This window comes from Alosa alosa, chromosome 1 (genome assembly GCF_017589495.1).
Source record: "Alosa alosa isolate M-15738 ecotype Scorff River chromosome 1, AALO_Geno_1.1, whole genome shotgun sequence".
NCBI lineage: Eukaryota > Metazoa > Chordata > Actinopteri > Clupeiformes > Clupeidae > Alosa > Alosa alosa.
In genome coordinates, this window is record NC_063189.1 from 9,690,300 (window position 1) to 9,718,182 (window position 27,883).

General features: G+C 43.5%; 2 protein-coding genes across 2 annotated transcripts; both read left to right on the top strand.

Annotated features, from left to right (window-relative positions):
* Positions 1-1,801: 1,801 nt before the first annotated feature.
* Positions 1,802-9,728, top strand: LOC125304831 (annexin A13-like). The gene is made up of 11 exons (XM_048259342.1): positions 1,802-1,816; positions 2,386-2,461; positions 2,674-2,768; positions 3,266-3,436; positions 3,922-3,955; positions 4,066-4,145; positions 4,566-4,634; positions 4,937-5,038; positions 5,313-5,388; positions 8,867-8,979; positions 9,466-9,728. The coding sequence occupies exons 1-11, from the start codon at positions 1,802-1,804 to the stop codon at positions 9,583-9,585; spliced, it is 951 nt and encodes a 316-aa protein (XP_048115299.1). The 3' UTR covers positions 9,586-9,728.
* Positions 9,729-19,113: 9,385 nt separating this feature from the next.
* Positions 19,114-27,788, top strand: LOC125290989 (amyloid beta A4 precursor protein-binding family B member 1-interacting protein-like). Its single transcript, XM_048237485.1, has 14 exons — positions 19,114-19,183; positions 20,706-20,765; positions 21,352-21,433; positions 21,638-21,864; positions 22,330-22,407; positions 22,662-22,821; positions 22,938-23,059; positions 23,172-23,237; positions 23,498-23,641; positions 24,122-24,232; positions 26,211-26,309; positions 26,452-26,566; positions 26,683-26,759; positions 26,982-27,788. Exons 2-14 carry the CDS (start codon positions 20,706-20,708, stop codon positions 27,084-27,086), a joined length of 1,446 nt encoding a protein of 481 aa, XP_048093442.1. The 5' UTR covers positions 19,114-19,183; the 3' UTR covers positions 27,087-27,788.
* The last annotated feature ends 95 nt before the right edge of the window (positions 27,789-27,883 follow it).

Sequence of the window (27,883 nt, forward strand, 5' to 3'; positions counted from 1 at the left end):
TCTTGAAATAAGAGATTTTTTAATACATAATACATTTTTTAAAATATTTCCATTGGAATTTCTTAAAATATGAGCGCTGAAAATACATGCAATTTAACCTGTCCTCAGATAAAGGGTCACAATGCGAAACTGTAAAAGAAAGTGTTTAAAAATGTTATGTTACATAATACATAGGGCCCTACTGTATAAGCGGATTATTATCCCAGCACAGCGTTTATTCTTTTCTTGCACATCTCTTTTATTGAGCAATGCGCCAAGGGGTGTGGCAGTTACCGACCTGAGGAGGGGTCTAGCGTTGTCTAAACATCGCTATCATACATACCACTACCTAAAACACACTACACCTCTGACCAAGAGGAACCTGGTCAGAAGTCCATAACGAGTTGTGATGTTATTTTAAGGGCTCACCATGCTTCTTTCATCCACGAAGGCGCACCAGTGCACATCCATGCAAAACATTACAAATTACAGTATTACAATGGGAAACATAGTTAGAATAAAGATATTACGAAAAACATCTCACAATGAGTAGTTATTCACCATCATTTGCAAATTGGTAATGATGGGATAAAAGTGATAGGCGAGGCCAGAGGCGCATATGAAGCACAGCTGCAGACGCACTGTCACGAGATGTAAGCAGCAACTCCTCTGCAGGATAAATGTCCTTCGATTTTTTATTCAGTCATTCGAACATTATTGGCGTAAGTGTTGCTTTTTTCAGGCTATGTTTTTGATGGTAACCTATTTTCAGTCAATAGTGAAAGTAACTGTGTATAACTGTTTTGTCGTTGACTATGAGACTACGGTGAAGTTAGTTTCACTTTGCCAATGAGTTCAAATTATAGACGAGTGCAATTGCGTGTAGGCTATACTCTGCTAACTTTTAGTAAAGCATGGTTTAGTGGAATAACTGTTCCATACGGTCTCATGTGCAAGCAGATTCCTTCAAATGCGCTGCTGACTTTCAAAATACCAATGCGCTGTTTGAAGTTGCGCTGCGCACTGTTAAAGAGAATGACAAATGTCATGACAGATGACATGATGTTACGCTCAAAACACACCCATGACTGATTAAGAAACATAAGGCCCACCTTCTTGCACCATGCACCGGATGTTTCATAACATTTCATAACTATTTGTTAACTAATTTGTTTAAACTATTCGCCAGTGACCATGCGTTTTAGACTGTCGTGATAGGCCCAATAAAATAATCATTAACAAAACAAAATAGATTATAATAGATTGTATTACTCTGGTAGGGAACAACATTATTTAACACTTAAGAACTTTACACTCTTGTTGAATTGATCAAATTAAAATAAAAAAACCTTTTGCTGTGTCTGATGGAGTTTACCAAATCAAATCATGAAGTGAATAAATGTCAGTTTTCATTAAAAAGTGTTCCCTATTTTTTAAATATTAAAGATATTTAAACAGTAGTTTTATCCAGAATCAGTAATTGTTGATAGCTAAAATTAGACTACTTGATTTCGGATGATATATGCGGTTATAAAGTGAAATCACTGAAAAGCAATCCCAGCAGAATAAAAAATATAGTGTATGTAAATAGTTGAGTGTTAATAGAACACATTGTGAAGAAATGTTGGAGCACATAGCCTACACATTCTGTGCTATGCAACTTGTGCAACCTGGTCTCCACCTATAATTAGCTTGCATGACGTCACTGATGCGGTGGATGACAGGAGTGGGCCAGGGTGCAACGAGCCTATTAAGATCTGGGAGTCAACAGGACATCACAGACATCACACAGACTTAATAATAAACACTGCTGAAATTGAAAATGGGAAACGTTCAAGTGAGTGAGATAATTTTAAGATAATTTTAAAATTCCTGTGTTATCTAGTGCTGACAGGTTGTTTTTGTTCAGTTGATCTTTTTAAAGTTTCTGCAGTTTTTTGCTTTCATGTCGACGGGACAGTGGAGAAACACAGGAGGCAAGTGGAGAGAGAGAGAGAGAGAGAGAGAGAGAGAGAGAGAGAGAGAGAGAGAGAGAGAGAGATGACCGTTCAGAAGATTTTTTATGTGCAATTCTGTGGTGTTAAATTTATTACCAGGCTTAAGCTATAGTTTTTGGTATCAAAGACGGCTGGCCTTCTCACTTCATTATTTCTAGGCGATGACAATTCTTGAAATGTTTAACTGTTCAGCATGATGCTCTCGGATTCACCGACTGCTGGGGGAATGTATATGCTGAATGTCCCGACTGCACCAGTCCTTCTTGACTGATGTGTTTCAGCAGCAGAGGCCGAAGGGACAGTGTATTGAGGGATTAGTAGGACGTAATCTGTACAGGGAAATGTTTGAATGAAATGCCATTTTGAAATATTGTGTAAATATTTAGTATTGGATGATCTTTTATTTCAGCCCACCGTTGTTCCTTATGCAGACTTTGATGTGATGTCTGATATCAACGGCATACGCAAAGCCTGCACAGGTTTGGGTAAGTTTGTAGCCTATTTTAGCAGGACATGTCAACACACTTCACACATTTAATGTTGCAAAGATAGACTAATATGTCCTGAAACCAAACCCACTGTGTTCCATGTTCGATAATTTGAAGTAGCCTAAATAAACTCTACTTGCAAGTGACTGACATTCCGGTCACAGAATCCATCTCCTTGACACTGTAACAATTGCCTGGTCACTTCACAGGGACAGATGAAGAGGCCATAATTTTAATTTTAGCCAACCGGTCTGCTGCCCAGAGGTTGGAAATTAAGCAAGCCTATTTTGAAAAATTTCACAATGTAAGTATGGTGTTATTTCTGCTTGGATTTGTGTGGGTGTTAATGCAGTCAGCGCAGTGCTTTATTACACGCAATACTGATTTCGAAATTCATGGTGTGTCTGAGAATAGATTGAGGGCTTAGTGGTACAAGCTGTGTTGATATGCCTAAGTCTGAGACAGGCAATTAAATAAGCTTACCAGGAACACCTACACCCTTGCAATAGAACAGAAGTTTCTAAAAGATATTAGATATGACAGATATAGATGACACCTTACAGAGAACTTCCAAGTATCTGCTCAGCACTGACTTTTGTCATCGGAATTATACACAGCATAGTGTTCGATGAGTCAGTTATAAATGAATGGATATTTCTGATGAAGTTTCACTCCAGGCCAGTGTCAAACAATCATTCAGTGTCATATTATATCAATATAAAGCTGTAGGATGAAGGGCTTCATACCACTGGTGTTGAAAGGGGATGTTGCTTGTGTGCCCTCTGTGTAATTTCCCCTCAGGAGCTGGAGAAGGTTCTGAAGGGCGAGCTAACGGGCAGCTTTGAAAAAGCCATCATTGCCATGCTGGACCCTCCGCCTGTCTACGCCGCCAAGGAGCTCCGCAAGGCCATGAAGGGGGCGGGCACTGACGAGGACGTGCTGGTGGAGATCCTGTGCACCAGCAGCAACCAGGTCAACAGCATCACAGCCACCTTGCAACAACAGCATGCAGATTCAGTAGAAACAACTCCTCTCAATTCTCCTTCAAACAATTCATTACAGCATTTAGTGAGGGCTTTCTTAGTGCAGAGAGTTTAGCAGCGTTAATTATGTAAATGGTCATTACATGGAAGGCTGAATTGGACTCAGATGTTATTAGACTGTGAGAAAGCACATGCCTTTTAATGTGAAAACTGTCTTTTTAATGTGAAAACTGCCTTTCTTAGCGCTGTAAAGTTGTGTGAGATTGACGTCTATTGAATTTCTTGGTTATAGGCTTAAATAGCATATGAAACCTGAGAATCGATGTGCAATCATGACATTGAAGAACATAGATGTACAGTATGACACTGGAAGTGTTGACAAAATGCATAATATTGATCAGTTCTACAACATTTGTAGCCGTCCAATATGTTATTATCTTATTAATGATATTACTCTTATCTATTTTAAAATAGGATATCATAAACCTGAAAAAGGCCTACACTAAAGGTATGTGTAAGGAGTTGATAGTACAGTAATAGTTATGGTCTCTGAATTCATTCTAAATAATGGAGTAATCCCATTCATATGTCTGTGCTTCTCTAAATCCCCTAAACCAGTAAACGGGCGTGACTTGGAGTCTGACATTGAGGGTGACACTAGTGGAGATGTGAAGAACCTGCTGACCTCTCTCCTTCAGGTAAACGTATAAAGAGTTTTATATTCCTTTATTTCTATTCAGCACATGTGTGGAGTTATTAGTAAAGTGTATTGTGGTCCACTGCTCTCCAGAGTGGGTATTTGTAGGTGATAAGTGTTCTGGCAGAGTCTGGGTCATTTTTGCCCAGCTTTCACGCCCATCCTGTTTCCTCCGTCTTTGAAAGATGTGTGAGTCATGTCCTGCCCTATGTTTCCCACTATGATTATTATGAAGCATTATTTCTGTCCTGGAGAAATCCATCCTGACTGGAAAATAATTTCCGGTAGCAGTGATGTATCAATGGGTGTCCATTTCAGCTACCTTCTTTTCTGTACTGTGTGGTGACAGCTGATGTTAGCGAACACCAACAGCTCTTTTCTGTCTCTATTAAGGTTGTTAATCTTTTCTCTTCACCACCAGGCCAACCGGGACGAAAACTATGAGGTGGATGAGGGCTTAGCTCAGAAAGATGCAGCAGCATTAATCGAGGTATGATTACTGTCTTTGTAAGAGTTATGTTTACTACTCTGCATGTGCAACTTAATATTTTTAAAACAAGACACTGGCACAGAATGGGCCTAACATCTCCAAAGTCTTTGATTTCCTGCAGGCTTGTTTTACAAATTCAAGCCAAGTCCTATTTGCCAGATTCACCTAAACAACCTCTTGGAGATTTGTTTTCCTAGAACATCATTATCTGAATAAGTGCCAGACCAGAATGAGGTAGTTGGGAACTGTTTAAAATGCAAATTGTAAGACATGCTCTCTCTCTCTCTTTCTCCCCCCTCAAGGCTGGAGAGGGCCGGTTTGGGACAGAAGAGTCCACCTTCACCCACATCCTCACACACAGGAACCACCTGCAACTCCAAGCCACATTCAAGTCCTATGCATCAGTAGGTTCACAGACAGTTCATGATGTCCCAAAGGACTTTTCATAGCCTAGACAAAATCACACCATCAGTCTCTCTTGTGCCACAAATGAACAACTAAATATGAACTATAAATGAAACTACATGTAAATATTGCAAACAGGTATTACACAATAGACTAGGAAAGCCTCTTTCAAATAAAGACAATAATCTTCCATATTCGAATGCACTATTTTGGCATTCTTTATTGGCTTGATGTGATCAGATGTTTAGCCCTGGTGTTTCTGTGTCGGTCCAGCTCTGTGGCACTGACATCCTGGACTCCATAGAGAGTGAGGCCACTGGGACGTTAAAGGACTGCTATATCACCCTTGGTGAGTCCCTCTGAAGGCTCTGTAATGTCTCTTGGTAGATGTCTTACTTACTGTACATCATTAATGTTCAGCCAGAAAGACCCCAGTGAGCAAAAAATATAATATATGTAAAACTAACCACTGTAAAGATTACTCGTCTAATAAAATCTAAACAAGTTATCAAGATCAAAAAATCTAGTTGGTCCTATTGTTTTCAGTGTAAATAGACTTACCTAGCACTTTCTTGTAAAAATCATTTGACTTAATTTAAGATGAGTTTGACTTTTAAGCAGTGCTCGAATTATGTGGGAGCCAGAGGGAGCCGAGCTCCCATAGAGTGAGGATTGGCTCCCATGAAAGCAACAAAGTCAAAAATCTGAGGGGGTCTCTGATATCTGAAGGTGTCTGGCATTGTAATTTAATCTTAAACAACCGCTCATTATCTATCCCTGTGCGATCTCTTACCATTACAGACGTGAAATTAAAATATAGGCTACTACGGGACGTAGACCTACGCTCTTGAACGCAGCATGATGACACTTCACCACCACACCACTAGACTACCGGTATATGAGCAAATCGCATACGATCGATTGTACGACGGAGTATTAGGGCCACACATGAAGAGAAAAAATATTTTTGCCATGGCGAGATTAAACTCGACATGTTGACTTTAAAGTCGACATGTCGACATTAAACTCGACATTTCGAGAATAAAGTTGAAATATCAATTTCGACTTTAATCTCGACGTGTCGACTTTAAAGTCGACATGCTGACATTAAACTCGCAATAGGCCCTACTGTTTAAACATAGCCTCACAGTTTAAGCTATGTAGCCTACACTAATACACAATATGTTACATGAAAAATGGGCTTCAAATAGGTGTTATTTCAGATAGATTGCAGATATTCAGATAGATTGCGTCTTGTCTGTTAACTATCATTGCCGTCATGGTGAAGTGCTGTCTCGCGGTTATGGAAATACAATGCCGTTTAGGCTAAATAGTTAGAAAAATATATGTATCCAATGATATAATGTTTCTATACAAAATGTTATTTCACTCTGTTTTACGTGGTTAAGGCTACTGCACATCCAAATAACTGCCCTTGATGACCCACGGGCGTCACTCTCCATAGGATAACATGGCAAAACTCATTTTTCTAAAACTGCTTTTCCATGTCTCACCTGCAATACGTAGCCTATAGGAGGCTAGAAACACAGGTAGGCCTATAGCTTAAGCATATATACTATTTTGATCCCGTGAGAGAATATGTGTGCATGCACTTCATTTATGCACGTTGTGTGCATATGTGTGCAAGTAGGCTACTAGCCTACATGGGGTGGTCGGGAGGACAGCTTCATTCGTCCCTCCATAGACATTCAGCAATGGGCTGTTTTGCGTCCATTACAAACAAGCAACGTGAAAGTCTAGGATTGGGGAGAGCGCCTAGTATGCCTCTAGTGCATAAGCATGAAGTTGAACATTTAGATGCAACAACTAAATGTTTATAACAACACTTTAATAATAGGCCTACAATAAATAAATAAACCGCTATGACCTTTAGGCTACTTTTGACCATCGCATTTATCGCCTGTAACTCCGTGATAAGGACCTAACAGCAAAGTATTTGGCTGAGCAACGTAGGTTAATATGTTCTATGTTTTGTCCACATGATATAGGCCTATGTCTAATCATTGTTGCACTCGAACACTCTGAATCATTGTTGCACTTGTTGCATTGTTTCATTCGTCCTCCCTTTCAATCGTCCCGAGCGGTCGTTCTCTCTCCAAACTAACTTTATTCTCAAAATGTTGAGTTTAATGTCGACACGTCGAGATTAAAGTCGACATGATATTTCAACTTTATTCTCGAAATGTTGAGTTTAATGTCGACATGGCGACATTAAAGTCGATACGTCAAGATTAAAGTCGATATTACATTTCAACTTTATTCTCGAAATGTCGAGTTTAATGTTGACATGGCGACTTTAAAGTCGACATGTTGAGTTTAATCTCGTCATGGCAAAAATATTTTTTTACTTCATGTGTGGCCCTAATACTCCGTCGTACGATTGGGCTAGCCTACATGGGTTGATACGTGCGGAAAAGTCCTGTTTGCTGTTGAACTTGCGCCTTACCTCTTCTATGTTGATTAACAAAGGCATACATTATGGCCCGTAATGCAGCTATAACTTCAATGATTCTGTGAACTGATCTGTAGCTATCCTCTGTCATTCAGAGCTCCGGAAAGTTCCCAGATATTTTGAAACACCTGTTAGCAATCTCTGATGGCGGAATAGCCTATTCAATACCCGACAACATCTCAGTGCAAATTCCAAAATTGTTCGTCTATTTATTCCCACGGTTCAACACACGAGACGACTGAACGCCCAGGTGTTGTTACTATGTGCACATTAGCCTATAATACTAGAACATAGTTTGGCTGCAATGGCTTTATTATTTTCTGCCAGTTAGTGCATTTTCCTTGTGTATAAGTTATACTACATGCATTATTGTGTTTGACACTGAGGATAGCCTATCTGAGACAGTGGTCTGGTTCAAATGAGTTAGCCTACCGTTGTGAAATTGAAAATGGCACTCAGAGTAAATCCTTTAGTCTATCTTTGTATTGTGAAATTGAAATTAAATATGGAATATTACAATCAATAATATGTTGAAATGAATTAAAAGTAATCCATTTCTAAGAAGAATCTCTATTGTGTGCGTGTGTGTAGGCCTATCGGGCGCATATAGGCTACTGCGCAAAAGCGCCACTCGCGCCTATAGCTATTTAATTGTATCGCCTTGTTAGGCTATGCACGGGGTGTGCCAACTTTTTATGAGATAGAGAGACCCCCTTAAAGACAAAAAGATAATTCGGGCCCTGCTTTTAAGGCATCTCATCCTGAAAACAAGGAAATTGGTCTGCCAGTGCATTAAGCAAATTTGTCCTAAAACAAGCAAATTTGTCTGCCAGTGCATTGAATACATTTATCTTGATAAGACTCCTTAAAATAAGTCAGTCTTCTTAAGTAAAAATGATCGGTTACACTTTACTTGACAGTATCGACATAAGAGTGACATGACACTGTCATGAATGTGTCATAAACAAGTCATAAACGTTTATGACAACGCTTTTGTCATTAAGTGTCATTCGGTTTTTATCATAACAGGTTAGGGTTAGGATTAGGGTTAGGGTTCATGTGTCATGACATTGTCATGTGTTCATGACAGTGTCATGTCACTCTTTTGTCGATACTGTCAAGTAAAGTGTTACCAAATGATCTTTCAAGAGAGTGCTAGGTAAGTCTCTTCATACTAAAAAACAATACCAAATAGATTTTTTGATCTTACTTTAAGATTAATAACACCTGGCTAGATTTTTTGCAGTGCACTCTGAAAGTACAGTTTGTTGCGTTTTTTTATTCCATGACAAAACAACTTGGACCCAGACAACACACCACTCATCAATAATAAATCTTTCTATGCTGTTGTCAGTGCGCTGTGCCAAAAACCCCCAGCTGTACTTCGCTCGCCGACTGAACGCTGCCGTGAAGGGAGCTGGTACTGACGAGAACATACTCATCCGCATTATTGTGGCCCGCTCCGAGGTACGGCAGGCTATGAGCGTCTGTGGTTCAGGTGACAGGGCTGATGTATCTCCACCAGCCACACTGGTCCTCACAACCAAGGGTTATGGAGTGCTTCCATGTGTGAGGGGGCTTTCCTGCTTGAGTCTTTCGCAACTTAACTCGTCTCATGTGTTTGAGTTCATGTTCGACACTGCTTGGAGCAGCGGTTTAAAAAAAAAAAGAGAATGGATCAATTGACGCAGGGAAATTCTGTAAAATGTTTCTCTCAGAAATTAGCTGTATACAGAATATTGCATACATAATACTATACATACACTCACTGTATAGTAAGTACAGCTGTATGTCACTGGTATTGTACTGTATTTACAGTCTGAAACCAACTTTCCTTATCTGTAAGGCCTAATAATTGTTTTTAAAGCTTTCCTTTAATTGTTTTTTTTTACTTTCCTTATGTGTAATAATTGTTTTTTGCTGGTTTGCTTGATTTACCTGATTGCCTGTTAGATTGATCTGGAGACCATCAAAGACATGTACCTGGAAAAGTATGATGTGACTCTGAAGGACGCGCTGAGCTCTGACTGCGGCGGCGACTTCAAGCGTCTGCTGATGGAGCTCCTCCACTGAGAGACGGCCACGCAGACGGCCAAGCTGCCACACCAGCTGGCCTACTCTCAGCTCCTGCCAACCAACAGAAGGCAAACCTACTGCCTTCTCTTCGACAGGACCACGTGATTGTGTACTGTTGTTTAAATGGGACTAGTTAGAAACTCAACACTTTACCAGATATTTTATTATATTTATAATAAATTGTATTATATTTATTATATTTATAATATAATTTATTAATAAAACCATGTGTAGTCTATTTTAACACACTACTGGAAATAAACTCACTTTAAGAACTTAGGCTTCGAATCTTAGGCTTCAACTTTTGTTAAATATAAAGGTATTCAGGTGCTTGTTTTAACTTGTGAAGAAATTGCAGAAGGAGGAATCTGCAGTATGCCTCTGCTTAATTTATCATTAGTTATACTGTGTATGCATGTCATTAAAAAAAAAATAAACACTGCTTTGTTGCTGTAAATCCATATACCGACGCAATTATAATATATAAACACTAGCCTTTCACACCATAACACCAGAATGTAAGTTTCAAGTTATGTAACTGTATGAGAAATTACACAGTAGGCTATCTGATTAACATGCAAACAGGCAGGCTTGACTGGGAGTTTAGGCTACTAGGTACTATTATGTTATTGCTGTGTGAAATGGGATGTGAAAATATGAATTAAAACTAAACGAAATAAACTCAACTATAAGATTAATCAAATCCACTCATCTATGCTCTTTTCAGTTAACTGTTCTTGTACAGCAATCTTCAAAGAATAATCTACAGAGGAAATGTAACCAATGTGCTAGAATGGCATTTCACTTAAAAGCATGGCATTTCACTAAAACTTTGTTGTAGTAGAGGCGACAAGACATATAAGGGTAACTTTTCAGTCTCTAGATGGCGCTGTCATCCATTTTATTTATACATTTATTTTTTTCACCCACTCCATATGCATTATCTAAACTACACTAAAAATGTATTGGTTCTAAGTACGCACTTAACACAGGTGATTTCACTAATTGAACTAGGTGATACCAGCCTCTTAAAATTGTAGGCCTACACATTTTCTAAAAAGACTCAGGAACACAAGATGTGTATAATACACAACGTATAGAGATACCTGTCGCCTTTTTATCACACTGCCAGAATAACCAGGATGATTATATTTAGTGTTCAATATTATAACCAGTCTATTATGGTATGTTTGATGTGTGGGGCAGGGTAGATGAAATCGGCCTACAATAATGTTGTTAAAGGGATTGTTTAATGTAAAGTAATGCTTATATTAAAAACAAAAAAAACTATTTAAAATACTGCATACTGCAAGTTGGACCCAACAAATGTAAACCCCATTAACATCAGACCCATTTACAGCTGCAGTCACTGTCATTGATGAGATTCCTCTCAGTGATGGTCAGGCTGGATGGAAGAAGTCCAAACCGTGAAATAGATCCATCTGGTCGTACTCCACAGTTTAGGAATGCATAGCAGTGCATCTTCATATGAAGGACTTCCAGGTGTTGGTCCTAAAAACAGAACAGTAGCGTCACCCCAGCTGCAGCCATGTCACTGAAACAACTCTTCCTGAGGGCTCCCTATCATGCTGACCTCGAAGTTGAAACATGGGTAACACAAGCAACCATGAGTCCCGTCAGCTACCCTCATCAGAGGCACATTATACTGTGGTGTCTATGAGCGTGAGTAGTTGTAACTACTGTGTTATGGACCATGCACATGTGGAGACCATACGTTACCTACACTCCACTTCACTCGACTGTCCGCCTCTAAACCCGCAGGACGTCAGGGCCTGGATAGATTCGCATGAAACGCCTGCTCTTTTCTGGAACTGTTCAAATCTGTTTTTCCCCTTTATCACTTTTTTCACTCTCTCCTCTGGGATTAGTTATCTAGCACAGAAATAGCACCACAATATTCCTCTCTGGGCAAATTCCGCTAAGAGCCCGACACATGGGGCACGGAGAGGAATTGCACAACGAACTGGATTGCACATGGTGTTCATAATGCAACTCAGGTCCTGCCTGTTGTTCACTCATCGTTTCCTCCCTGCCTTCACAGTGGGCAACCAAACAACCACATGCTCACAGCCAGCTTAACAATGTATTAACCTGAGCTTATTGACGCTAAAAGGATGGAGGGGAAACGTAGTGTGAAATTACATCTTAGTGAGGAGTCCATCAACAGAACACCCCTGACTTAATGGCTAAAGACAAACAAGTGCATTTGAATGGTTCATTGTCTTCATACTGCATCAAGTCCTCTAGTGTCGATCTTTGTCAGGGCTAAATATTTACTGCGGTGGGATCGGCATAATTTCCCTCCATGTCCATCTGCGTTGTATTATGGGATGTATTAATGTGGGCCTCAGTGCAAGGTCACCAATGGGTGAGCCGTGACCTCTTTTAGACGTTGCCATAATTTACGATCGTTTACATTTGCCTTCTGAGAAGCTTGTGCGGTTGTACGGAATACTTTGTGACCATGAAAATCTGTACCTTCCCAGTATAAACATTGGTGAGTGGTCTCTGAGTGCCCTGCTATCATGCGTGTAAGCCAAGCGGCCCATAATACTTCATATGTATCACATGTGGCTTCACTTCAGAGAGACTTTTGCATGCAGGCGTTGGGCTGCTTCACGCCTGTGCCTAAAAGCCTATTAGGTTCAACATTAAGGCCCAGTGGTCTTTTTCCTATTTCCTAGAAGATTACCAAAACCAAATGGGTATTAATCTATTCAGTTTCAGCCACAAGTTATGTAAGCCTTGTTTCCAGTGGGTGCAGGGCTACAGTGTATGGTAGGCTAAGATAGAAAGGATAGGCCTACCTGCCTATTTCTGAGATCTTGTCCTCGCAAAGACGACAGGCATGTAACACCCACCGAGGAAAAACAGAAACATCACACCACACTGTTTGAAATCCATGTTTTAAAAACTGGATCTTCAGCTTTACAATACAAAACATCTGGGCTCAAATACTTTTGTGTGACTAAATGTGAGTGTCTCTTCTAGTGTTTTTCGATTTGTGTATGTGTGTGTTTGACACCTGTGTTCAATTCAGGCACCCACAGACAGAGAGCAGTTGTGGCCACTTCTGTGTCTTCACACTGGCAGTCCTTCTATGTTGTGCCAGCATATTCAAATATCTCACTGAGAAACACAGACCAGACACCTTACTGCTAAACCCTACTGTGTTAAAGATGGGTCTCCAGACATTTCACATAAAGTTGTCTCACTTTTACACTCATACACCTTAACAAGTCAGGTAGCCTACTGAATCAGAGCTTTATGGGGAAGTACAGAGAGATTAATAAGCTTCACATCTTGTCAATTAGAATCAAAACAAAACATTCTGACAGCTGCCGTGATTCCATTAAATGTGATTAGTCATCTTTATTTGAAAACAGGAGACGCTGACACAACAGGTTGTTTTTTTAAACACATTTTACTGTCTCTGGCAGGATTAAGCCCTCTGGAAGTAGTAATTACATTTGGTATGCAGAGGCTGATAGAATTAGAAAATGGCGTCTAATACAAAACATCTGCTCTCTGCAATCCTCACATGCCCAGCCAAAATCCCATTCCACATCACCATCTCCAAATGCAAACAACACAACACAGGTATCCACTGTTTTTTAGATTAGTGCACTGATGTAAAATATACACGTATGGCATACATTCAGAGAGCATGCCATGCAATCAGACGTGCTTTATAAAGCAGCATTTTTTTTATGATAGTCATAATCTTGTTGGAAAAAATGGTTGGAAATATAAAGCCTGTAATGTAAATAAATAAACCACACAAAGCCAGTAGAATTTAAATAAAAAATCTTGTAGTGTAAAATATTTGAGTGTAAAATATTTCATACACATAGTAAATGTTTCTATCAGTCTAATTGAATACTGTCTTAATTGAGAAACCTGATTAAAATAGTACAAAACAACAGGAAAACAAAAATAAAACTCATCTCTGAAAATGACATAATAGTTTTTATTTATACACTGCCTTTAATGTTTTTGACTATGAATGGAAAACCAGCCTATAAAAGTGCCTGTGAGAGGCATGGAGAGTCAGAGCAGCCCAGCCTAGGCAGCCACCCACAGCACAGACATGCTACTGCTGCCTGACTCGTGGGCGATCTGGTTGATCCGCCCGTGCACACAGTCCACCGTCACAAACACCGCCGTGCCGTTGTGCACCTGGAAGGAGGCACGCAGTGCCACGTTGGCCCACTGACTGCCCTCAGGCATCTGGCCGGCCACCTGCTGGGCCAGCGGCTCGTTCTTGGCCCCCGCCGCACTCTCCCCGTACGCCCGGCGGTGCAGCGTGAGCCGCAACAGGCTGCAGGAGTGGATGAGCCGCAGCTCCATGGCCACGCTGGCCGAGCCGGCCCGGTGGAAGAGCAGGTCGCGCTGCGGGTGAGCGTCCTGGGCCCCGCTGACCTCCAGGGGTTCGGCGCGGGCCGACGTCTGGTGGAAGTGGAGCGCCCGGTTGCGCACGGCGCCGGACGGCAGGCCCTTGGGGGAGACACCGGCGGCCAGCGAGGCAGAGGTGGCGCGCGGCACCCACAGCAGGCTGAGCATGCTGATGCCCGAGCCGTCGCCAAAGTAGCGCACGTTGCACTGTGCCGGCGCCAGGATCTCGAAGGAGAGCGCGTCGCCGGCGTGGACAGTCGCCGCTGCCGACAGCGAGACGGAGGTGTCGCGGTAGTGCACGCCGTGGCGGGAGGCACGCGCCACCTCTGCGCTGGAGCCGTTCCGTGACACGTAAGCCAGCAGCGTGAAGCCCTCGCTCACGCACGTCTGGCCCATGGAGTAGACCGCCTGCTGGAGTACGAAGCGCAGCGAGCCGCTCTCGGCGAAGCGCACGCCCCGCTCGTCGTGCGTCAGCGCCAACACGTACGGGTCCGACACGGACGTCACACGGAACGTGGGCCGGTAGTTGGTGTGGTAGTGTGCCGAGGCTACAGCCTGCGCCGTCATGGCTACCGCGCCGGTGTCGTGCGACAGCCACAGCAGGCTGAGCGGCGGCGCCGAGCCGGCGTGGAGGTGCAGCTGTTCACCGGCCGGCGCCGCGCTGCAGTGGTGGCTGGCGGAGCGCAGCAGCAGGCCCAGCGTCTGACCGGCCTCCAGCGCGCTGGCCGCACTCACGCTGGCGCTCTGTAGGGCCCGGCCCTCGCGCTGCTCCACGCGCACACCGCTCAGGTCGCGACCCTCGTCCTGCTGAGCCCTGTCCGCCACGCCGCCGTCGGCGCCGCTGCTGTTGAGGCGCAGGCAGGCCTGCACGAAGCTACGGCAGCCATGCCTGAGGGCCAGGTTGTAGTCGGCCCACACCAGGCCGTGCTGCCGCACGCGCAGCTGCCCGCCGTCGCACGCCACCAGCTCACCGCCGCAGCCCTCGCCACGTGCCTGGATCATCAGCTGCATGCTGGGAAAGGCGTGTCCATGCGCCGACTCAGACGGGGGCAGGACAACGTTGCCGGCCCAGGACAGCGAGAGATGACCGCTGCCGCCGCTAGCACCCTCGGTGGCGGGGGATGTGGAGCAGACGGTGTCCCGTACTGCCGAGCAGGCCACGGACACGGGGCTGTGGTCACAGTCGGAGCAGGCCTGGCACTCCTGCAGGTGCGAGCTGTAGTAGTAGCCGTGGCCACAGTGGCCCGCGGCGCCCTCACGCTCCGACATGCCCTGGCACCTGAACCCACCTAGCCAACACAAACAGAGAGAGAGAGAGAGAGAGAGATCAGCTGACAGTTTTCATAAGCCCCCAGTCATTATTCTACATTAGTTTTAGAAGTTGTAGATCATGCAGAAGTCCTGCCATATCCAGCTTTTACCAGCCAAATAAATTGAAACTAATCCAAAATAAATGAACTGCTGTTGTTTGATATAGGCTTAAATACTGGGCAGAATGGTTTTACAAAGCTACACTATACTTTAAATACAACACTCAAGTGTATATCATTGAAAGAAAGGTATGACCATGTCATTACATTGTCAGTGGGGTCATATGACTTAAAGTATTAGAATGCTGTTTACCTGGAGTGTTGAGACACTGGTTTTGCTCTCCACACAGGTTTGTTATTTCCAGGCATTCATCTCTATCCTGTATAAACAGGTAACATAGTCAACATACATACAATAGCTTACCATACATACTACAGATATTATCAAGATATCCAATAATAGAACCAACCAACGTTTAGCCAGTTTTATTTGTGAGGACAAACTAGTGTAATTGTGAGGACAAACTAGGAAGAGGAGATGTACCTGGCATATGCGGTCATCATGAGTAGAGCACTGGGCCACCAGGAAGAAGCCGGGTGGACACACGGTGCATCTCTCGCAGTGCGGCCGCTCGCCGCTGAAGTCGCAGTACTCGTCCGCGGTGCATGCCGGGCACCCCAGCAGCGGCCGACCCACATCCATCACGCTGGCTTCCATGTCCACCTTGTGGACCGCGTACGACTCATGGGCAGGCGGCCGCTCCTGGCCCTTGCTGCCCAGGGTGTGGGCCCCCATCTCGGCGTGGGCGGCGCGCAGGGACAGCTGGTTGAGTGAGTCCTGCAGCAGGCCGAACTGGGCCTTGACCTGTTCCAGCAGCTGCTGCGTGCGCCGCTGCTGCTCCAGAACGTCCTGCTGCTGGGCCAGCAGCATGCTCTGCTGCTCGGAGAGGCGGCTCTGCAGGTCGGACACCTGCGTCTGCTGCGCCCGCAGCTCCTCCACCAGGCGCTCCTGGCCCTTAGCCATGTGCAGCTGTAGCACCAGCGCGTCCTCCGACGGGACCTCATTGGAGCCTGTTCAGTGGAAGAAGAAGAGCAGGGGGTTGGGTTGGGGCTAGACAGTTAATATCCCATAAGGCAGCTGTGTGGAGGAGGAGCAGTGTCGAGAAAGTATGTCGACTGTGGACAGATTTATAGTTATGAAGGAGTGGTATCAGCCAGTGTTGAAAAAGACCTCAATAAGTTAAGGAGGGACTGCATAGTGGAGAACAACAATTTGCAGTATCCTTTGTTTTTTCTAGTCGGGCTCTCAACAGACACTTAATTTCATCCATTACACTGAAATATGTCATCCTGGACATGTAATACAATATATATATATATATATATATATATATATATATATATATATATGTGTGTGTGTGTGTGTGTGTGTGTGTGCATATATATATATATATATATATATATATATATATATATATATATATATATATATATATTGATGAATAGTTGCTGATAATGGGCAATGTCATTGCATTAAAGATCAGCCATTTCTTTCTACAACAGTCGAGAAATCTTTTGCATATGTAAGCACATAATGTAATCTGAAAACTGCTGCCCTGATTTAAAAAAAACTGGTATTCTGTCTATAATGGAGTGGAACAGAAATGTCTAAATGACCCCAAACTTTTGACCGGTAGTGTATATATATTATTTGCTGTGAAACAATGTATAAAACTAGTTTCATTTTAATTACCTGCTTTGGCGTCACATGTCAACTGAATTCCAAACGAAGATCCGAGATCTGAGGTGAAATCTGAAAATTCCCCCAAGAATTGAGCAGCTCTGTCCGGTAAATGCACCACGGAGGACCTGGCTCTTCCCCCTGTGGAGCCGGCGGTAGCTGAGCACTGTTCCCCAACACATGACTGTGGTTTCGGCTTTGAACGAATTCGGGGCGGCAATTTACATTCAATACCTTTACATTCTTGAGTGTCATTTCGAGAAAGCCTTTTAGGAGTTGCACAGTCCCCCTCAGTACATTCTGGATTATACACCTTGGCAGTTATACTCCTCGGGTTTTGCCGAGGTGATCTCTCTCCTCCATTCTGTGGGGGGTATATAGTATACCGAACCGACTGTCCTCTAGATGCAGGATCGTTATAACCATGCTGATGCCTATTCTGCAGCGGTCCACCTCGCGATGCGGCGGCAAGTTGACTTGAACTTGTCCCTGTGCGACCTAAGCATTGCGCGCCCGTGCATTGTGTGTTGTGCGCGCCAATACAGTGCGCTCCTCTGCAAATTTCTGCAGTCCCACGGGAAAGACAGAGACATCCAGTAAAACAAAGCATAAATAAAAGACCAAAACTAGCCATCTTAAATCAATTTTGAAAGAAAAAAGAAAGAAAACACTCCGTTATCTTTGTCGCTCTGGATAACTCTTCATTATGGGGACATTCCAAATCGCGCCTGTTGCTTCCAACAGTGTGCAGTCAACAATCAGCTGAACAGTCTACCTGGTATCCACATGCCACGCACACGCTACAGGGCAGAGCACGCAGCCTACTCATATGACCTACAGTATTTCGCATCAGTTTGTAGGCTATTGAGCTAGCTTGCCGGAACACATCAAAACTATTAGACATTTCCAGTATTCCTTCCAGTAAGGGTTAGACTCAGTGTACTTACCCGCCCTGTCTATATGTAGTACTCCAGACACATAATTGGCACCAGGTTTGCTTCAGCTTTCAGTTAACCCATAGACTCCCCTAGACCAATGCTACTGCTCAAACAGCCATTACTGTACCCATTAGGAGCTTTACTTTCTTGGGGAAACTAAAATTAGTTGCAATACTTTCTTGGGGAATCTGATGACAAGTACAATAGACTAAGGCTATTCGCTTTGTACATATCAACATCCCAATGTCTACCAAATCCATTGAAGTACCATGATCCAATATGTCTGGGTGCTTTGTGCAAAACAAGTCTTAAAAAGTTGCTGATTGAAAAATTGTGCAAAGGTGATTCACATGGGTGTATCAGAGATTCTTATGCAAGGAAATCTCTACCACCTGTGAATAGATGTTTTCCTTTTGTTTAGCACAGGGAAACCAATAGAGTTTGGGGTCTTTGAGTGAGATCTGTGTTAACTGTTTTGCAAAAGGGTGTGAGAAATGTCTGAACCCAATGAAAACTTTCTTCAAGCAGGTCAAAGTAATCGAGAAAAACTAACGGCAAATCTTACTGCTAATTTGCATTAAGCACAATCATTAAATAAACAGTGCAAATTTCAGCCCAACCAACTTTGACATGCTTTCTTATCACCAGTCATAAAACTTTTTGGTTACATATGGGCTTCAATTTCAACATGACTGGGAGCCGCAATCAAGCCTCATAACATTTATTATTCTACTCTATGGCATTCATGACAAGCCCAAATGACTGAGTTTTCCCCTGATTCTTGACCAATCTGATACTGTACTCATCTTGTCTGCAGTAGGCCTACATACATATTTGAGCGAAATTCTCCTGCCTCTTTGCGTATTTATAAACAATTCATTACATTTGTCTTCTCCAGATGTGTACCCTTTAACTTAGTTTGTACAGTCATCAGTGGAAAGCCACAACTTGTGTTTTATGCACAGATAAGGCCTGTTGAAAAGGATGTGAGCCTCTATGGTGAGAAGTGTATGCGTAAATCATACTAACGCACAGACTTCACTTCTTTAAAACACAGGAAGCAGTGACAACTTCAGCAGACGGTCTGTCAACTACACCAGTCCACCAGTGAGCGCTGGGTTTGCAAATGAGAGGAGGTGCTCACAGGTGGTCTTCTAGTGAACGGAGAGTAGACCCTTGCCACAGATAAGGTGAGTAACTCTCTGGAATTATTTTATGAGGTCAACGTTTTACTCTGCTCCATTATTGAAGTTACAAGAAAAGGTCTCAAACACCACTTCAGGGGGGACCTCACTAAAGAATTATGTCTCTTTCATGTGTCAGAAGCATGGTATGGATATGAATGGCTTTTGTTTCTGTTATTTGTCTGAAGTGAAATGCAATAGTGGTATAACTGTCTCGCTCTGATTGAAGGGTTAATGATTTGGGTCGGGTTAGGACGGCCCTCATTTAGATGCACATGTCTGTTGTAGCAGCCAGGCAGGCAGCTCACTGCAGCAGAGTAATCAAGTAAAGACTTGCAGCCTGTAATGGAGCTGCCAAGAGCAGGCTGCCACATGTACCTACCCCATATAGCATGATGGCTCCTCAGCACCACCGCTACTCCTGCTGGTGTTGCCTCCGCCGCTGGCAGTTTGCACTATGATGAATGTGATCCCCTGGTTTTGCCAATCAGCAAGCACTTGTACATAGTGCTGTCTGATAGAAAAGTATGAATCAAGGCGCTGCAGGAGACACAGCTAAAGCAAGAGCAACTTGAAGGTCTCCTGTATATTTATAGGCACTTGTTTAGCTGCTATTATGGTCCTGTGGTATTGTGGAGGATGGAGCCCGTAGTAAATGAGTCATGACAAAATGTATTTTCTATATGGTGCTGAGTTGTTTGTGCATTCTGCATGAGGTGATCTGTCTCTTTCATCATATAAGTGTCTGTGTGTGTGTGTGTGGGCTGATCAGTCCCCTTGAGAAAACAAAAGGCGTAGCACACTACTTTGGCTGCTTCATTGAAAGGAGAAACTGGGCCAGTGTTTACATCCCCCATTTTCGCTTTCATATGGAAGCAATGCTCCCTGATCGCCCTCCCCTCAACCTCATTACAGCAGAAGGGGTTGTTTCTGCACTGTGGCCTTTTTGTTAGTAGGCTAATCAAAGAACGAACCAAGATCACGGAGTCATTAGGCCAATGAACTTTGTAGGTTTACACATCTGAGACAAACTTTAATGGAGGTGAGGTTCATGCCTTCACTTTTTACAGGTGAAAATGAATCAAATTCCATACCAAGCCCAAACGCTATAAATGATATCTGATCATGATCACCTGTTGCTGTCACTAGTTTCTCCAAAGGTGTTATTGCGTTCTTTCACATCTGTGCACTGGATATTTATACATGTGGGTTTATACACCACGGGGGGTGGTGGTGGTAGTGTAGTGGTTAAGGAGCTGGGCTAGCGTGCAGTAGCCTGAATGTTGTCGGTTCAATTCCCGGCTACCACCGTTGTGCCCTTGAGCAGGGCACTTAACCCCAAGTTGCTCCGGGGACAATGTGATCCCTTGTAATATAGCTGACATATGTAAGTCACTTTGGTCAAGAAGTGTCAGCTAAATGTTATGTAATGTAACATGTAGAGTTAATTTAATATATATGTTACATGTTCCAAATGTAAATCACTTATTATTATTACTATTATTATTATTATTGCTCTGGTTTGTAGATGGCTGAAACGGACGCGCTGTTCGGTGACCTGTTGGACGAGATGGATCTCTTGTCACAGGTGAGATATGCACTCACACCGCACACAAGACAGCACACTGACCTGCACACTGCTGCCTGATCCTTCAAACCTGGCTCGCCATGTGTTGAAATTCAGTGCTGGCTCGGTTTGGGACTAGCAAACGAAGAGCCCAGTGCATCCTCCAGGCCAAACACACTACCATCTGACTGGCCAATGCTAAATCCCCCCTTTGGCCGCATTAGCATGCAATAAATAAATACAGACATATGTTCTGAGCTCTCGGCGGCTATCTGCTTTCTATTATAGGAAGCCCAATCCACTTCCTCTGGTAGAGATGCTGGGGCTTCTTCTGAACCTAAATGAGGCCAGAAAACAGTGCAGTTGTTTGCTTTGACTTTAGAAATTCTGACTAGCTCAAGATGACGCTCAGAAGCTTACAGTATTGCTTGTGTGCTCAACTTGCTGGGCTTCTCATAGCTCTGCACAAGGCAAAGGATTTATTGTCATAGCCAATCTTATTTTATATAAAGTGCTCCATTAAGTTTACACTAAGCTGAATCAACAGCAGTCATCATTCACAGTCACTTGGTTCCCCAGCGCTTTACAAAGCATGTTTTCTCAACAGAGTATCGAAGCAGAGGCAGTTCTACATCAGAGGAGCTCTGAGACAGAAGCCATCACCTCTATTGGCTTCAACAACCTGAAGGGTGAGTTGCAAACCTACAGTGATGTACAGGGCTGCAGCTGACACTTGATAGAGTTCTGGGTACTGGACGCCCCAGCATGGCTCTAGAGAGTTAGGAGGTCTGCAAATGAACACTGTCAGCTGTGGTTGTCCTCTTAAAGGACATCCGATGTGAGCTGGACTGCATTCCATCTTTCCTTCCTTCCTCCACCTCACTCCTTCACAGAGTCTCTGCACGAGCTGGAGGAGTGTGACCTGGACGCCTTGGTGGCCGGCTTGACCACCGAGCTCACCATGGCTGAGGAGAGGCTGAGCCTGAGATGCGCCTCCCCACAGCCTGCCCAGAACCCCGGCAGCTCGGGCAGGCTCACCTCAACCCCTACCTCCCGGTTCTATCTAGAGGTTCCCTCATCGCAACTCTCCACTCAAGGACACAGACCTCCACTGTCAGAGGTGAGAACTCCATAGAGGTGGTACTTACTGCACATTAACTGTGAGCATTATGACAATGAGGATATGAAGAAGATTAATAGTACTATTGTTAAATCAGTAGTCAGTGAATGTTCTGTAAAGCCTTTTGCATTGTTTTGAGATGCAATGGCCATAGCCATATAAAATATGCAGTCTAAAGGAACTGACATGGCTCTGGCTGCAAATGGTTTTATACTATTTATACTTATATACTATACTAATTTTCCCTCTTTGGAATTATTTTATCAATGAATCAAGGAATATCACAGTACCCACATCTGTTTTCTCAAAGGGAATTCAGAACCAGCAGTTACTCCTCAGATTGTGTACATAAGTTTTACCATGGTAGACCTTTGCATATCCCTTTTCAACAAGTCATAATACATCATAATTGCATATACATGCTATGGATTGATTTAATCAAATACATCTGTTCAATCCGTCCAGATTGAAGCTATAGCACAAACAAAGGCAGAAAAGATCAAGATGGCTTTTGAGAAGCTGAAAGAAGCCAAAATTAAAAAGGTATCTCAAATTACCCCTCTCTCTCTCTTTCCCAACAAACATTCAAGGGGTCTGCTCTTTTGGAGCCAGTACAGGCCTGTAGTAACATCTTCAACATACCCATGTGTGCTTGATTATAATTAAACACTCATTTGAACATGTCATGATTTCCTTTTGTTGTCTGTTTTTTTTCCTTTCTCCTTTCTTCCTTCCCTATTTATTTATTTTATTTAAATAAATAAATAAAAAATAAATGGGGGGGATTCTGTGTGAAGCTGATTATTAAGGTGCTGTTGAGTGATGGCGGCTCCAAAACGCTGATGGTGGATGAGAGTCAGAGGACGCGCGACGTGCTGGACTGCCTGTTTGAGAAGACACACTGTGACTGCAGCGTGGACTGGAGCCTGTGGGAAACCAACCCACTCCTGCAGATCGGTGAGACAGGAAGTGTTTCTGACTAGGGGTCACACTTAACTCAACCATGAAATAATAAACACTTCTTGTGAAAAAATAATATTAGTACAGAGATAAATCTTTCTTTTTTTTAACAGAAAGAACATTTGAGGATCATGAATGCCTTGTGGAACATTTGTCTACATGGAGTAGGGACACGGAAAACCAGCTGCACTTCCTGAGGAGACCGGAGAAATATGCCGTTTTCAGGGAGCCCCAGGTGATGGCATTGGGGGAGGGAATGACACAGAGAGAATGAATAATGAGGCCCCACGTGCGCAGAATGACAGTGTAAACCTGCTTTACTCACAGTCAGGGTCTCTCGTTAACAGATGTTTTACCTCTGGAAAAAGACTGAGACTCAAGTGAACGAGAAGGAAAAGCAAATTCTAATAAAGGTACGTAAAACTCAACACAGCTAAATAAAAAACAAGATCTATCACCCTCAATTTGACTTCAAATGTTTTTTTACACTTAATGTGAAAAGGCATCAGTAGGAATTCATTACATTTTTGGAAGGAGAAGAATTTGTAGTTTATGCTTGATCCTATGATGTTTGAAAGATGGAAAAGCAATACAAAGCATCAGTGGCCTGTGTACTGCCCAAGTCTTACAACACCATAACACTGCCTCTCCTGGACTGATCCCCACCCTGCAGGAGAGCTTTCAGGGCTCCTCGGCCAGCGTTCCAGATCTCGAGGGGCCATTATTCCTCAAAGAGAGAGGGAAGAAGGCTTGGAAGCGCCGTTACTTCATACTACGAGCCTCTGGCATCTATTACGTGCAAAAGGGAAAGACTAAGGTCAGAACAACCTAGCATAGACAACAAATCCCTCTGCTGTGTGTAAAGCTGACAGTATACTGCACTCACCAGATGCATGCATTTAAATATGGCCTATCAAAACAGGGGATCTTGGACAGAAATGATAGTGTGTTTTTGAATGAATGATGAGTGTGTTTTGTGTGTGTGTGTGTGTGTGTGTGTGTGTGTGTGTGTGTGTGTGTGTGTGTGTGTTGTGTACACATGATGATGATAATCCATTGATTCAGATGATTTATTACCCCTGGTCCAGTATTGCTGGGAGTGTATGCTATAGCATGAGAATACAACTGAACCATGAAATCCAATAGCGTGGGGTAGACAAAATGTCTCAAATGCTGTAAATCTTGAAGAGAAAATATGCTCTAACACTGTGTTCTGGGGAAGATGGGGGTGGTGGTCTTCTGACTCGGTCCCCTGTGTGTACACTTTTCTCTGTGTGTATGTCCATTCCTTTGGCAGTTGTCTAGTGACCTGGCGTGCTTCGTCCAGTTCGAGCATGTGAACGTGTACTACAGCCGCGAGTACAAGCACAAGTACAGAGCCCCCACTGACTTCTGCTTCGTCCTCAAGGTGACCAGCGCAACACACATCCCAGCGCTAAAGCACACCCGACCTCAGCTCTGAGCAGAACACTTTTTACACAAGGGCCACAGTGGAGTTCACAGACAGCACAGGGGTCTGGCCTGTTCTGGCCATAATAGGATGCTGTGAGGAGAGGGGGCGGAGGTTAGAGAAACAAAGGTTATGAAACTCTACATCAGTTCCAACAATCCAGCGTTTGTTCATACAATCAAATAGTCACATTGATGTTCCTATTTCCTAGTGCAAAAGTACTTCTCAAATAAAGAAAAAAAATTCCTCAGATAGACTTCCTCAGAAGTGGAGTAAGTGCTCTTGATCCCATTAAAGCACTGACTTTCCTCAGATGTTCACTGACTCCCTCCAACCCTTCACCCATTCTGGGCTTGGGCTGGTGCCTCTCATCTGCCTCTTAAGGCCCATCTGGAGTCCAATTCGGCCTATTTGAGTTTTTACTGCAAGTTGCCACCCTGAAAGAAAAATAGGGGGTAGAGAAAGATCATCGTAAAAAGACAGTAAAGAGAGAGAGGGAATAAAAAAATTCTAGTCTGGCCCAGGGGCAACTTCAACACATCTGACACTGTGGTTTTCATTTATTAGGGAATAGGGGGTGGATGAGAAACAGCAGCTGGTTCTACTTGCAGTAAAGGGCTTCTCTGTGACAGCTCCAGTAAAACACCGCCTAGACTCACCTCTCACTCACTCGCTCTCGCTCTCTCACCTCTCTAATCTCTCTCTCTCTCTCACCTCTCTAATCTCTCTCACTCTCTCACCTCTCTAATCTCTCTCTCTCTCTCTCTCTCTCTCTAATCTCTCACCTCTCTAATCTCTCTCTCTCTCTCTCTCTCTCTCTCTCTCTCTCTCTCATCTCTCACTCTCTCTCTCTCCTCTCTAATCTCTCTCTCTCTCTCTCTCGCTCTGCTCTCTCACCTCTCTCTAATCTCTCTCTCTCTCTCTCTCACTCTCTCATCTCTCTCCTCTCTCTCTCTCTCGCTCTCTCACCTCTCTAATCTCTCTCTCTCTCTCTCTCTCTCTCTCTCACTCTCTCGCTCTCTCACCTCTCTAATCTCTCTCTCTCTCTGCTCAGACCTTTTCACTTTCACCTCCTTCATGGGGAAGTGAATCCACACCGATGGCTGCCTGTAAGCTACACACATTTGGGCTGATGCACATCAGATATGCGATCGAGATCTATCTCAGACTTAAACCACTCCAAGGCCAACATACCAAATGCTTTCAGCCGTACCAACATATATAGTATAGTATAAGCATATGTTCAAGGGTTATGGTTCTGTTCATGTCAAATGTTTCTCTTTGACTTGTAAACAGTGCTCATAGTGCCCATAGGTCATGTTGTTGAAGTACCCTATATTCAGCTACAGACTACAAAACAGTTTTCAGATGTTCAGGTATGGTAGTCTAGTCTTTCAGAGTCAGTGTATGTGCTGCAGACCAGTGTGATGCAGATGGCCTGGTTCTTCTATTTTTTTGTCCACACCTCAAATGCGCCATCTGCTGGCAATGAGCAGAGCTACACTCTCTCAGCCAGGAGCGGCAGCCTCCTGAATTCAGCACATCCCACTTGAGCGACTGTGGCCCAGCTTCATTTCTGGCATGGGCAACCAGAAAACCGTGAGAGCAATGTGTCAATGTGCCCCCTGAGAGCAATGTGTCATACTTCCCCACACCCAAACATTTAATTTTGTGTGAATTCAAGAAACATTTCAGAGATGCACGGTTTGTACTGACAGATATACTGACATAAGCTAAAATTACTTCTTTTAAATTACAGATTAAATTTCCACTGTAGTGTGCCCTGTATCTATTGTTATACTTTTCAATGAAAGATTTACACTGCAGTGCACCCTGTTTGTGTTGCAAATGAAAAATAATCCTGAAAAAGTCCAGTGGTTGCTCCTGCCCACCAACACTGTCATCCTCGATTGACCTCTGACCTGTGTTCCCTTAGCACCCTCAGATCCAGAGGGAGTCCGAGTACGTCCGCACGTTGTGCTGTGACGATGAGCACTCTCTGAGTCTCTGGGTGAGCTCCATCCGAATCGCCAAGGTCAGCTTGCAAGCCACAGCTCATTCACAGAGCCCTCCCCCACTTGCCACAGAGCGACGGTATGAAGTCTATATAAAGTGATGAAGCCTTTAAAAAAAAAACTTGTGTGATGGTGTTTCTGTCTGTGCTGTTTGTTGTGCAGTACGGTCTGCAGCTGTATAGGAACTACCAGGCTGCAGAGCAGAGGGCTTCTGGGTCCCTCCCGGGAGAAGGACAGATCCCTCCAATCAACACAGCTGGCACCGCTGTCCCTGGAGGTGAGCGTCAAAGACACACAGACACACTCACATGCAGTCTCTCTCTCATACCATAGCTACTCTTCTGAGAGTGCTTCAAATGCAGTATTGTAATGTTAAGTGATGCTTGCCAGTAGGAATTCAGTGCAATGGAAAAAACACAGTGACACCTCCTACTTCCCAGAAAAACTCCATTTTCCCAGTGACCACCCAGGTAAAGCTATGCAAACATGCAACAACTTATTATGCACTTCATATGGAGGAATCTTTTATAATGCAAAACAGATATAAACATATTTTCTATAGTGGACATGCAATAGTTGATTAAAGTTATATGAAATACAACACGGTCTGAAAAGAGAGCAGTCTATTATGCATGTGGAATTTTCACAACAAAAACACAAACATAGTGTTGTTGTTCAATCTTCCTGAACAGAGTTCCAGTCCCATTCCGCCCCTGCTGGATGATGACTTGGATGAACCACCCCCTGACTTTATTCCTCCCTCACCACCAGGACGGCACTCCAAACTCAACCTCTAAATGCACCTCCATCCACCTGATGCCATGGGGGGAATACACCATGATGACGAAGCACGTCTGAGTCAATAGACCTCTGAAGTTCGCCTACAAAAAAGCTACCATCTTTGCCCATATACGGAGATCCAGTATCTTGAGATTTGTCCTATGGGAAAATAACATGGGGATTTTGAATTATCACACCTGTTAAACTCTCACAGTGACAAAGAAGACGGAAATGCAGATGTTTTGCTCTACACACTTTTGTCGTCTGCCTTCTAGTGGATACTGTGATCTTCAGTACGTTAAGACGGCACACTTTAATTTTTGCTACCCCAGAGCTAACTAACTGCAATGAAACTTGCCATAGGTAGTTAGCTTCAAATTCTGTACCACCCAGATCTCCATATATGGCCAAAGATGGCAGTTTTTTGCACTTCATGGGTCTATACCAACCTCAGCGCTGCTGCCCCCTGCTGCTGAAAATCAGCATGGCTTCAGCTCCAGAGAGGCACAACTGGAAGACAGGATCATATCACTGCTCCATCATATAGCAACTACATTGAAGTTAAATGTAACTGCAGCACGCAATGTCTCTGAAACATAAAAGAAATGGTGAGTCTTAAAATTCCAATTGCCCTTTTATCAGTTATAACAGATAGGCCTATTTAAAAAGATGTCACATTGATGATGCGTTTTGGACAGAGAAACATGATGCGTTTTGGACAGAGTTGTAAAAGTCCAGCTTAAGAAAGAAGAAGACCTACTATGAATTGGTTCTACATGTGTGCCTAAAACAGATGATTCCTGTAATTAGCTGA

Excerpts from the sequence above, each read along its gene's own strand:
- LOC125304831 (XM_048259342.1), top strand. Across the intron at positions 5,389-8,866 it reads GGACTGCTATATCACCCTTG|TGCGCTGTGCCAAAAACCCC; the intron begins GTGAGTCCCTCT and ends TGCTGTTGTCAG. Across the intron at positions 8,980-9,465 it reads TTATTGTGGCCCGCTCCGAG|ATTGATCTGGAGACCATCAA; the intron begins GTACGGCAGGCT and ends ATTGCCTGTTAG.
- LOC125290989 (XM_048237485.1), top strand. The coding sequence starts at position 20,706 with ATGGCTGAAACGGACGCGCTGTTCGGTGACCTGTTGGACGAGATGGAT. Across the intron at positions 26,310-26,451 it reads GCTCCATCCGAATCGCCAAG|TACGGTCTGCAGCTGTATAG; the intron begins GTCAGCTTGCAA and ends TTTGTTGTGCAG. Across the intron at positions 26,567-26,682 it reads TGGCACCGCTGTCCCTGGAG|GAATTCAGTGCAATGGAAAA; the intron begins GTGAGCGTCAAA and ends GCTTGCCAGTAG.